Here is a 13,456-nt window from a genome sequence, read left to right on the forward strand (position 1 = left end):
AAAGTGTGGGAGTTACATCACAGGGCCTCCACCATTTAAAGAGAAAAATTGGAAAATCTTTTATGAATATAGGGGCTTCATTTTTTATTTCATGGTTCTGAGGAAAGGTTGAGTCCTACAGCAAGGGAAAATGTCAGGGCAGAAGTCATATGGTAACACCACCATTCACAATGCACTTTGCAAGACACATTTCAACCTGTTCTTCTGTTCCATGGCACCGAGCAATAGGCAGAACGAAGTGTAAAAAATCCACAGATCCAACCATTTGACTAAAGTCTCCTCATGGTGAGCTTGTTCATCTACCTGACTGCTTTTTACCTTTTAAGATTAACCTGAAGAACACTCTTCCTGGGGAGACCCCTTCCTAATTCTTGAAGTTCCTGAACTGTATACATTGGATTGTCATTCTTAACTTGTGGGCATGATCAGCTAAAATGTAATGCCTCTAAAGAATTATTTATATTCTCAGTGACTTGTATAATGACAAGCATACAGGAAGGGTTCAGTGGTTTGTTCAAAGGACAATTAAACATTAATTTAGAAGAAAGGATGACCAGAAAAATGCTTTTATTAATCATGACATGAAATTAACATGACATCCTATTAGAATTAAACCAGGATAAATACTGCTGTTATAAAATTTATATTTCTCACATCCATTCCAGAGGAAAATCTTACATATTAGGGCTCAAGTTAATCTTATGGACTGATTTCTGTAAAACTTTTTTTAATAGTAAATAGCAATGAATATTCTCAAACTATGTTAGTAGTTAGAAAGGCAACTATAAAATCTATCATGATAACACCCCGCGGGATTAGAACTATTCTGTTAAACATTAAGAACCAAATCTCTGTTCTAGCTGTTACATCAGTGCACCTTTTTCACTGGTAAGGCAAATGCTTGTTGTGGGTGCCACAATGATTACCAAGTTTCTTCTTAAGTAAAAGACACTTGTTTGATCAACACTTAAGTGAGTTTTCTTTCTCAATTTTGCTCTTTGGAGCAGAAAGAAATACCTTCATCTTTGATTATATATAGAGAGGCAAATATGAAATATGGCTGTTATAATGTAAATCACAAACAGGAGCAATGAATTATTATTAGAAATAAGTCTTTGAAATATTTCTTTTTTAAAATAACAAGGATTCTAAATAATTTCTCAAAACTAGCTTTCCATTTTAGATACACGACTTGGTACACATAGCACATTAGATAGGTACTTAATAATTTCTTCTATCAACTACGCTTTGCCCTCAGTACGGGTTAGAGTATGATTTCAAACAATTTCTACATATAAAGCATCTTTAAATAAGTTTTGTGTTGACTGAACTGAATCTTCTTTCACTTATGTACCTGCGGAAGTTAATTTGAGCATACACATATACTTGCATATACATGTGTACATGTATATGTTTTTTAAGTAAGTTAACTTCCACCATTAGAATAAACCTAGACGTGACAGGGACAACTCTGTGGGGAACAGTGCGATCTGCCTTAGCAACCCTCCTCTAGGTTGAGGGAGGCAGGTATAGTTCGCTGAAGAAGGTAATGAGGCTATAGCAAGTCTTCTTATCATCTGTTAATCCCGTGTTGCTCGGTCTCACCACTACAGCTGCGTGCACAGCTGCTCCCTCGGCAGCCCTGGCCTCTCGAGTAACGTCTGTCAGAAGCAAAACATTTTTGGTTGAGTACCCAATGCTGTCTCCAATCTTTCTATAACTTTCACTCTCCACTTTGTGTCCAATCTTGGTGTCAAAGTGACCAACAACAAGCTCAAGAATATCTCCCTGCATAGAATGCCTAAATAACAGTTTCTGTGCCTCCACACTCGTTGGGGAATAGATGTACACCTTCGTTTGGACCTCTCTCCGCTTCCTGACAGCTGGAACTACATCTGCGAAGAACTCTGCTTTCCTGCGCCCAGCTGCGAACGCCGCCCTCCACATGTGGCCCTGCAGCTGTTTGAGTGCAGTGGTCTTTCGATCCAGGTCCATCTGCCAGCACACATATCTACCACGGCCTGGATCATCTGCTGCGGATCATCCACCCCATTCCCAGACGCTGCAGAGATAGGAACAGTCCATCCAGCTGGGCGTCCTCTTCAGCCTGTTTCCTCCAAAGCCTGACCTCCTGCTGGCAAGCCTCTTCTTCCCACTGTGTCTGCAGATACTCTTTAACATTTTCTTCGACGTAAGGAAATAAAATGTCCTTCAAGAAAGCAACTGGGGGTGTGGTACCTTCCATATCTAATGGGATCACGGTGACTTCAGCGGGTACAGAAAGCACAAGCGTTTCCCTAACAGATGCTGTCACAGGACCCCTGCTGTTGGGGGAGGGCGGAGGGCGGCGCTGGCTGCGGCTGTGCAACACCGCCCCCCCCTCCGCCCCCGTTCCGTTCTGGGCTTCTGAAGGCCCAGCGTCATCTCAGAGTCAGCGACCACGTGCAGCCTGCCGCGTGTGGGGAGAGGATACCTCTGCACACCTGGTACTGGAAAAGGCGGCCGCCTAGGAGCCCTGAACTGTGTGAGCAGTTCGGGGCCGGAGCCCGAGACCACGTGGGCAGGGAAAGAGAGGCTGGATGAGCAGAAAAATAAACCTACCTGGGAAGAATCATGAGCCCTACATTGATTTTCATTCAAAAGGAAACTAAAAGTGCTGGGAAGCAAGAGATTCGTTGCAAACCAGGTGGTGACGAATGAACATGTTCATAGGCCGTTGCATTTTGACAAAGCAAATTGTTTTGTTATAGCAGGAATTTATTTTCTTTCAAGATTATTAAAATCATTCATATTCATTCTTACAAATTAAGAGTGTACATACGGTTGGAGACAGAAGAGAATGGTGATCAAGGCATTTCAAATGGAAGCCATTTATGGCACTGGAAACATTTATGGTGGGTGTACTATGATTTTGTTTATCGCACACCCATTCTTTCTCTTTTGGGTAATAGCTCACGATTTTCCTTTGAGATAACACCTCTTCCAATTCTTTTTGTGATTTAGCTGAAATAACTCCCTAATAAAATCCATAGTAGAGCCCATGAACTTGAAACTATGGGAAATTAGCATATTTCATTTTCTAGGCATAGTGATTGGCTGAGAAACGTGCATGTGAGCCAATCACATGTACAAGTTTGATCAACCAGCGCTTATCCTGGGACTTTCCCTGATATAACTAGGAGAAGGTAGTCTCTTCCATTGTACTTGAATCTATGAGATACAAATCTCAGAGATTTGTATCTATGAGCTGCCAGGTGCACACAACAGCAGGATCTCCCTGAAATGTTGCTCATGAAAAAAAAAAAAAAAAAAAAGCCGAGTCTAGTGCTCTAATGGTATTGTATGATTCCCCAGAACAAGGAACCTTTCAATGACTTAAACAAATAAATGCTATATATTATTTAATCCAAAATGACAGGAATGATTCCTATAAGCCTAATTTTTGCTTCTTTAGAAACAATGAAGAGAAAGTTTCAGAGAATGAATGATTTAGATACCAGTCAGAATAATCTCCAAGGTTTATTCTTTCTTTTTTTTCTGATATTGTCTACTTGGAGATAAGGGTTTATTCTTTACTCAGAGAAATATTACATTACACTCAGATATTATAATATAGTTTTAAGTCTCTGCTTTTGAAGTTTATTTCTCTGCTTGTGAGAGTCTTTTTTTTTTTTTTTTTTTTTTTTTTTTTTTTTTTTTTTAACGTGCAACCAGTTCTGCTCACTTTTTACGAAAGCAGCTGTAGTTTGGCAAAGGAATTGGTATCTTATGTAAAGTTTGCTTTGAGCCATTTTTCTTTTTCTTTCCAACAATACTTCTTTTGGGATATAAATCATTGGCAATAATGATACTAACAATGACTTAATCATTTGATAGACAAGTCTATCTCTGCTCTTTAGCGGAAATTTTAAGAAGATGTATTAAGTAGTAGCAAGCCCAGTGTGAAGACAAATTTTTTTTCAGCAGAAACTTCCCTGTTTAAATTATTAGGGTAATGTGAAATGCATTTTCTTTTCTTTTTCTCATCCTTTTTTTGGTCATTAAAATAATAAATGCTTCAGTTGATGGTATGAATAAATCTTTCTGTGTATCTGGTTATAGCTAAATGTGAAATTGCTACATAAAATTGATTTCAAGATAGATCACAACAGTTTGTAGTATATATGAATTCATAAATATTACACCATTAACAGTATCAATTTTATGAATTCAATATTTGCTTTTTCTGTCAGGTTTTGAATCAGTGTGTAAAAGGTTTTTACTCTGATTCTATTCATTTGGTTAATTTTGCTTTAGATATTTGAAGTTGTATTATTTAGAGCTGTGAATTTTCTCCAAGAATCAGTCACTTTTTCATTATTAAATGAATAACCTTTTTATCTTTTGTAACACTTCTTACCTTTAAATCTAATTCATCTAATATTGGTGTAGTTTCATGAACTTCTTTTGCTTAATGTTTTATAGTATATCTTTTCCCATTGTTTCATCTTTAAAGACTTATAATTAAATTGCATATTTTTAAGTAAATTTATTTGTTTAAATGTTATCTGCCAACATTAATTACCCGAACTACTAATTTATTTAATTTTTATTTGTATATTTATTTCATTTAAATTAAGAGTATAATTGAGTTTATGTATACCATCTTACTATTTGCTAGCAATTTTGAGATCCTTTTTCCGTCCTTTCTCGACTGTTTTGGATTAATTTTAATTCCATTCACTATATTTTAGTGGCTTTCCTAGAAATTATATGTTTTTATTTATTTAAATATGATATTAAACATTACTTTTGCAACATCTCTAGAAGCTTATTACTTTAGAACATCTTAACTTCATTATCAGTTTTACTTTTGCATTACTGCTATATTTTACAATACATTGTATGAATTATATATAGTAAAAATATATTTTATACTCCACAAGCCGTTAATTATTGTTTTGGGACCTCAATATATTCAATTCACTGACATATTCACCCTCTTTTATCCTTCCTGTGGTCTTGATTTTCTGTCTGAGATCATTTTACCTTCGCGTGAAGAATACCCTTCATAGTATTACTTTTAGCAAGAGTTTACTGGTGTCAAATTTTCTTAGTATCTGTTTGTCTGAAATGTCTTTATTTTGCTGTTGCTTTCATGCTTCTCTGGATTTAGAATATCAAGTTGGTAGTTGTTTTCTTTCAGCATTTTGATGATGCTATTCCACTGCATTCTAGTCTTATTAGTTTTTGTTAGTAAGTCAGTGATCGTCTTCTCAGTGATCCTTTGAAATTGACAATTTCTTTTCTTCAGAATGGCATTTAAGATATTCATTTGACTTTGGCTTTTTAGCATTTTAGTGTGATGTTCCTTAGTATGCCTTTCTTTGCATTTATCCTCCTTGGTGGTGTTGGCAAGGCTCAAATCTATGGATTGATGTCTTTTTCAGCTTTGGAAAATCTTCAGCTATTATTTCTTAAAATACAGCTTCTCCCACTATTATTTCTCCTCTCATGTTGGGACTCAGTTTACACATAAGATCTTTCCACTATGGCTGAAATGCCTTTCTTGAGAGAGAGAAACAAAGAGAGAGAGAGAAAAAGAGAGAAAGAGAGAGAGAGAGACAGAGAAAGATCTTTCCTACATTCCCATTTCCAGTTCAACAATCCTCTCTTACTGTGTGTCCCATTTGCTGTTAAATCCAATTATTGACTTCTTAATTTCAGTTACTGTATTTTTTATCTCTAGAAATTCCATATGATACTTTCTATAGATGGCAGTTCTCTTTTCCTTCTTTTCTCCTTCTTGTCTTCTAGTTTTGAACATGTTCATCAACATTATTTTAAATTGCAGGAGAAATAATTCCAATAGCAGAATCACCCCATGAGTTTGTTTCTATGGTCTCCCTTCTCTCTCTCTTTCTTTGTCCTGCCTTTTGGCATTCTTATTCATCTCATACTGAAATATAGATGTTGTATTTTTAAATAGTATAGAAGTTCTGGGTGCTTTTCCTCAAAAGGAGGATTTAAATTTGTTTCTATCTGGCAGTGAGAATAGGGGCAAACCACTTTAATCCACTGAGGGATTGAGCCCATTTTAGTCTGGGCTTCAGGTTTTATAAAGCTTGTTCTATTTACAGGCAACCCTTTCTTTTAGGAAGCAGCCTTCAGGATCCCCAACTGAGAATGAAGGCATTTGCTGGGATTCCATCTCCCTCGCTGGCAGGCCCTGACCTCCCAGTTCTGTAAGACTGCTGAAAGCACTCCTTGGCTTCTTCAGCTTTATACAAATCATGCTTTTGATTGTGTCTCATACAGTCAACCTTGTACTGCTTTGAAGGGGCAAAATTTTTTTAAGGGGAAAACGTGGTGCTGAGCAAGACATTTCTCCAACTTTTCCTGGAGGACTTGCTAAGTCCCAAATTCCAATTTATTTTGCTCTCTTGCTATGTGAACCTGCCAAAAACTCAACTCAGGGTCTCCCCTCCTGAACCACCAGTTTTTGCTCAATCTCTCTCTTGGTGCCAGTTACTAATCCATAAAAGCCTTGAGGGAAAAGAAGTGCAGAATATGGGGTTCCTCTAATGGCTCTGCCCTGCTTTACAGGATCATGGCCTCTCATGTCCTGCAGGCTGACAGCTCTCTCGTTTCTTAAAACAGCTTTTTCAAAAGTATACAGCTCTTTCAGGTGCCTTTGATAGGAAAGTTGGTCAGGTACATGCTCATACCACAAGTAGAAGTCTTTGAATATTTTGATTTTGCATATTGATTAACAAGCGGCCTTTACATACCTAAGACAATTTTTATTTGAAGTATGTGGTTTTTTTCCTATTTTGTTCAAACTCCTTTTTGATTTACAGGAGTATGTCATAAGTTAGTTGTCAAATATATTATTAGTCTTTTCTTTTAAGACTTCAATTGGTGCTCAGAAATAGTTATTTTCTTGCCCTTTTCCAGACATTTTTCTATTTTTTCCCTCTGGTTTATTTTTATTTACATTTAATTTTAAAATTTATCTAACTTTAATTTTGTTGCATGGAAAGTTAGGGAACTTCCCTCCCCGCCCAATTACTTAACTATTTGTTGAATAAAACACTTCACCCCCCCAATTATTTAACCATTTGTTCAATAAAAATTCTTCCCCAGTGCTTTGGAATTTCACCTTTATCAAATAGTAAATTATTATATAAGTTTAGGTTTTCTTTTGAATTCTCATTAATCTATTATTACACCTATAATATGCTGTTCTAATGACCGAACTTCAGTAATTCACTTTACTACCTGATGGTTCAAGTACCTTCTCATTGCTCTTCTTTGCCAACTTTATGTTGGCTGCTCACATCAGGACTTTTTTTGCCTGCATGTCAGAAGTGATTATGGTCTGGTCTAAAGCAGTAGCAGTGGGGATATAGAGCAAAGACAGAGTGAGTGGTACTGAGTATTGCCATCTATAGGGCCTAATGGATTTAACAGCTAGAGAAAAAAAAAATGGCATCTCACATGATTCTAAGTCTCCCGGCTTGGGAAACTAAGAGAATAGTAGTATCATTAATTAAGATTGAGAATACAAAGAAGATTATCACAGAGGGAGCAGCATCTGTCCCGAGAGCAGAAGCAGTAATTGTAAGAGATTGGTGATAGGAAATGGCTGTTTGGCTAGTAGGATAGAAATCTGACTTGGGAATATTAAAAAAAAAAAATAAGTGAAATCCAGCTTACATTAGATATCAAATGAAGTTTATTGTGGCATCAATTCTAACAGATTCATGAGTTTTAAGGAGCAGTCCACAGAAGCTTCTTTCATACATTCAACCACATGAAATACACTACTAGGCTGTAAACTGTGGGGAGGGGTATGGAAGGCAGACAGATCGAGGTTAGGAAATTTTGGACAAAATGTTTCAAGTTGGGAAGTTGAATCTACTGATAGAAAACCTGTTGATGTGGCCAACCATAAATTCTACTTTTATAAAGAAAGAAATAAAGCTGGGCAGATTATTGAAAATGTAAAATAGGATTATGATGAGTTGAAACAGTTTTATAAGCACCATATCAAAGCTAGGCAGTATTTATCTTTCAAGGTCATTTACATGATGGCTATGGAAGAACTCAAATGTCCCCTGACCCTCTGTATCTGCCTATGCACTCTGCAGCCTAAGGCCAAAATAGATCATAAACAAAAGCCTCGAGTTTGCTTACTAAAGAGAACATGCAGCTTCTTGAACATCTTTCAGGTGTATACATACCAAACAGTATTATAATTTTTTTTTTTTTTTGGAAACAGTATCTTGCTCTGTCATTCAGGATGGAATGCAGTGACATGTTCGCAGCTCACTGTAGCCTCCAACCCCTGGACTCATGTGATCCTCCTTCCTCAGCCTCCTTAGAGCTGGGACTACAGGCATGTGCCACCATGCCTGGCTAATTTTTCTTATTTTTTTGTAAAGACAGATTTTCACTCTGTTGCCACGGCTGGTTTTGAACTCTTGGCCTCAAGCAATTCTCCCACCTCAGCCTCCTAAAGTGCTGAGACTACAGGTATGAGCCACAGCCTCAACCTACATTGTTTTACTGATCCTTAAAGAGACTTAGGAACTATCACCTTTAATTGTACATATTCTAAATATTGTTTCATTTACATGCAAAAAAATTAGAGGGACAGGATTTTGAAGAGATCAATGTTCATGAGGTTTCTATGGCTTCCTTTAACCCTGATCCTTTAACGCTTTACCCTCCTAATTTCAACAACAAGATCAGAATTGTGGAATTTTGAACTTGGAAGGAAGTATAAAATTTAATGGAGTCTTCTACTTCATCTCCATTTAGTAACTAAAACAAATAAGAATCAGAGAAGACACAGCTGCAGTTAGTCTGTAAATCAAAAGCAGAACTAAACCCAGAAAATTCAGGTTTCCTAACAAATGACGTAAATACTTTCTACTATAGTGTAGAGATTAGAAGACTCATTTTAACATACTTTATTAATTTGCCATATCATTTTGCATATTCTCTCCCTACCCCATCCTCCTTTAAGATTCAGCAAAATTTTTAATGTGAAGAATAAAAAGTGGTTTTGATACTCTCTCCAGATTATCAGATTTCTAAAAAGAGCTGACACAAAGCACTTTTATAAGCAATTTTAATATAAAGGCACTGACAGTATGCAAATAAGGCACAAAGCCAAGCTTTAGAAATGAACTAGAGAGATAATGAATTCACATGGTGCCATTTTTAAGATTAGACTTTAGTCATGTGCTCTTATTCTTTGTTGGTGGACAAGCCACAGCAACACTGACCTCAGTTTTGCTACTGCAATAGATGCACACCTGGATTAGCAACGGACAGAATGAGCTACTTACCAAGTCTCATTTTTTTTGGCAGTGTCTGTTCACCCCACCCCCATCCTGTTCTACTTCAAAGTCAGAAGGAAATGAAGCCACAATGTGAACAAAAGAGCTCTAACATTTTTTTTTCTCCTGCTGCCTCCCTCCCTCTTCACCGTCCTCCCCACATAGAGCTACTCTACCCCACTTTGGTTGCAGTGTGACATCCCTGCCTGCCCGAGGAAGAAACAATGAGCAGGGACTGCAACTGCAGACAAGTGTCACCCAGAAGCCACAAGTTTCTGTAAGCACCAGGTCTACAGACCACCCAAGGCATAGCAATGGCATTATCACTGGAAGAATTCGTCCACTCTCTTGACCTCAGGACCCTACCCAGGGTTCTAGAAATCCAGGCAGGCATCTATTTTGAAGGTAAGCACTCCCCAAAACTTTGACTGGCTAGAGCATTCTTGTATACACTCTGGAAAACTGGAGAGGGAAATTTTAACAGCAAATATGTGAGTTCTGGTAAAGGAAAAGTGATCAGAAAAGGGAGAAAGTAATGAACTGACCAATGAATAGTCAAGAGCCAATAGTGTTGAAGAAGGGAGAAACTAGATAGAACTCTGGGACAGACAGAAATAAGGAATTGAGTGAAGCTTCTTGAGCTTTCTGTAGGCCTTGAATAGTGAACTATTTCTGCCTTTGCTTTGAAATTGATTGTAATCAAGAATGACAAATTTACTTATCAGTATTTATGTTTCTACAATGTAAAAAAGATTTAGCTTACTAAAACAGAAGCAACTAGCAAAGCCACAGTGCTTAGAAAGAAGTATTTCCAAATATTTCCCAAACTTTTAACTTCTAAATGTTGCTCATACCATTGTTTTTCTCACTCTGTAGTGGCCTAACTCCTAATTCCTTAAATAATGAAGATTTTCATTTGAAAGTATAGAAATTATTGCTACAAGATAATTTTTTTAAAATTTATGTTGAAAACTCAGAGTTCAATTAAACTTATTGAACAATAAGATAATGAGTTTTGGTGTAACTTATATTAATTCAGGGAAAAGAATATTAAAATATCCAATATACAACCCAGAATCTTTACGTAGTTAGTTTGAATACATACAATAAAATGAGCAATTTTCTAGGTGTATTTCTAGCCACCAATAATGGTATAATTGAAGCAACTGTAGAATCAGATCAAGCCAAACTACCAGGAAAATAACTACTAGTAGGCAGGCCTTTCCTGTTCATAGACAAAATAATATATTACGTATTATGTGGCAAAGTAAAAGAAAAATTAACAAATGTAAGCTCCAGTTTTTTTATACACACACACACACACACACACACACACACACACACACACACACACACACATACTTGCAAGTGGTGAATTAATATGGGCTGTTATCAGCTTAGTGTACAGTTTTATTCAATTAATTCATAAGTTGATTCTTGGAATCAGACTATGTTTTGCCATGTTTAATCGTATTATTGATGTCTCTATTTCTAAGCCAGCTCCAAATCATTTTTGTCTCATGCTTTGTGCTTTTTAGCCTTTATGTAAGAAGTCTTTCTCTATGTCCACATTAAAAAGATATTTTCCTATATTGTTTTTATCAGCTTTACAGTTTTATATTTTGCATTTAGTTTTTAGTCTATTCGCAGGACACTGGTATGAATTATGCAGGGATCCAGTTTTAGTCGTCCCTATACAGTTCAGCTGATTTCCAGTTACCATTTGCTAAGCTGACAATCTTTCACCCATTGACATATGTTGCCTCCTTTAAATCATATTATCTATTCTCCTCTCTATCAGTCTGTCTCTAAAATGTCTCTTCTATTTCATTAGTTTACTTTTTTTCTTAATTGCCCCCAAATCACACTATTTTTATAACTGTAGCCTTGGAATAAGTGTTAATATAGAAACAGTGTGTAGACCAATCCCTTGTTACCAATCTTTTTTTTCCTAAATTGGCTTAGATATTCATAGACTTTAAAATTTTCTTTACAAATACATAATATGTATGCATGTTTATGGAATACATGTGATATTTTGATGCAATGTGTAGTGATCAAGTCAGAGTAATTGGAATATTCATTACCTCAAACATTTACCATTTCTTCATGTTAGGAACATTTCAATTCCATTACTCTAGTTATTTAAAAATATATAGTAAATTATTTTGAGCTATAGTCTCCCTATCATACTGCCAGACACTAGATCTTATTCCTTTTAACTGTATTTTTGTACCCATTAATCAGCCAAACCCTCTCTATCCCGCTCCTACTACCCTTCCCAGTACCTGGTAGCCATCATTCTAGTCTCTATCTCCATGAGATCAATATTTTTAGCTCCCACAAATGAATGAGAACATATGATATTTGTCTTTCTGTGCCTGGCTTATTTCACTTAATGTAATGTCCTTCAATTCTATCCATGTTGTTGCAAATGACAGGATTTCCTTCTTTTTAATGGCTGAATAATATTTCACATTTTCTTTGTCTATTCATCTATTGATGGACATTTAAGTTGATTTCATATCTTGGCTATTGTGAATAGTGCTGCAATTAACATATAAGCATGGATATCCTTTAATATACTGATTTCTTTTCTTTTGGATATATACCCCACAGTGGGATTACTAGGTCATATGGTAATGCTATTTTTGTTTTTTGTGGAAACTTCACACTGTTTCTCATAGTGACTGTACTGATTTACATTCCCATCATCAGGGTATAAATGTGCCCTCTTCACCACATCCTCTCCATCATCCATTATTTTTTGTCTTTTTGATAAAAGCCATTTTAACTGGGGTGAGATCGTATCTCGTGACTTTTCAAATGAGTTTCCTGCTAACTGGGATTTTTACTGGATTTATTAATTTGATAGATTAATTTGGAAAGAATTGACATTTTATATTGTTTTAAGAAAGAACATACTATGTCCCTCTATGTGTCCAGATCATCTTCTTTACACCTTATTACTTTACTACTATGTTGTACTTCAATTAAGAGGAAAAAATAGTGAATACTTTGATCATTTTCATAATGTAAACACGTTCATGTACCCATTACCCTGCTCCAGAAATAGAAAATTCCAAGTATTCCAGAAGCCCTATTTTGTGCTCTTTCTCAATAATTATCTACTATCTCCCTCAAGGATAACCACTATTATGACTTTTGTCCATTTATGATCCTTACATAAAGGGAAAATTATAGTATGTATTCTTTTCTGGTTGGTATATCTGTTTAACATTATATTTGTGAAATTAATCCATGCTGGTTTATATAGTTCATTCATTTTCATTATATATGTTATTCCACTGGATGAATATACTACAATTTATTAATTCTACTGCTAATAGGCATTTGGATTATTTCTGGTTTGGAGTTTCCAGTAATTTTGTCATGAAAATTTATATATATGTGTGCCTACATGTATATGCATTAAATAGGGCACAAAAGTAAGTGGGATTACTGTGTCATATTGTATGTGTAAATTCAGCCTTGAAAAGCAATGAAAAACAGGCTTTTTAAGTAATCCAATTTACATTCCTACAAGCAGTATATGTGTGTTCCAATTAACTCATATGCTTAGTAACACAATATTATCAGTCTTCTTAATTTTAGTCATTCTGGCATGAGTATAGTGGTAGCTCATGGTTTTAGTTTTCATCTCCCTGATGACTAATAACATTGAGCACCTTTTCATATATTTATTTGATTTTTGGAGATGTCCTTTTTTTGCAGAGGTGGTTTATATCTCTTTCTCATTTTTCTGTTGAATTTTATAAATTTTTATTATTGATTTGATAAAGTTTTTGTGTATATATATTTGGGATACTTACTCTTTGTCCGTTTTCTGTGATGCAAATGTACTTTCTTAGTCTATAACTTCATATTTAATTTTCAAAATGGTGTCTTTTAATGGATGAAAGTTTTCCACTTTAGTGTTAGTGTAGTCAATGTGTGGTTATTTTTCTTTTTCTGTGTTGTCAACGAAATTTTTCTTTAACCTAAGTTCATGAAAATATTATCTATTATCTTCTAGAAAGTCTCTTGTTTACTCTCACCTTTAGATCTGCAGCCTACCTGGGTTTATGTTTTTGTATATGAAGTTGGGACCAATGCTTATTTTCTTC

At 35.7% G+C, this 13,456-nt stretch overlaps 1 protein-coding gene and 1 pseudogene across 5 annotated transcripts in view; one reads left to right on the forward strand and one right to left on the reverse strand.

Annotated features, from left to right (window-relative positions):
* Window positions 1-1,494: 1,494 nt before the first annotated feature.
* LOC116549317 lies at window positions 1,495-2,197 on the reverse strand (annotated as a pseudogene).
* Window positions 2,198-9,383: 7,186 nt separating this feature from the next.
* The window catches only part of THEMIS (thymocyte selection associated), a 223,582-nt gene continuing 219,509 nt past the window's right edge, over window positions 9,384-13,456 (forward strand). The window contains exon 1 of one of the 5 annotated variants that reach the window (XR_004267806.1): window positions 9,384-9,734. Coding sequence is in view for 3 of the 5 variants with exons in the window: in XM_032274831.1 (XP_032130722.1) it covers window positions 9,644-9,734 (91 nt within the window). In the remaining 2 variants the exon portion in view is untranslated. The remainder of the gene's footprint in view (window positions 9,735-13,456) is intronic. The other 4 variants (XR_004267805.1, XM_032274831.1, XM_032274832.1 and 1 more) reach the window with 4 other exon arrangements.

This window comes from Sapajus apella, unplaced genomic scaffold (genome assembly GCF_009761245.1).
Source record: "Sapajus apella isolate SASKATOON/1434 unplaced genomic scaffold, GSC_monkey_1.0 scaffold6, whole genome shotgun sequence".
Classification (NCBI taxonomy): Eukaryota; Metazoa; Chordata; class Mammalia; order Primates; family Cebidae; genus Sapajus; species Sapajus apella.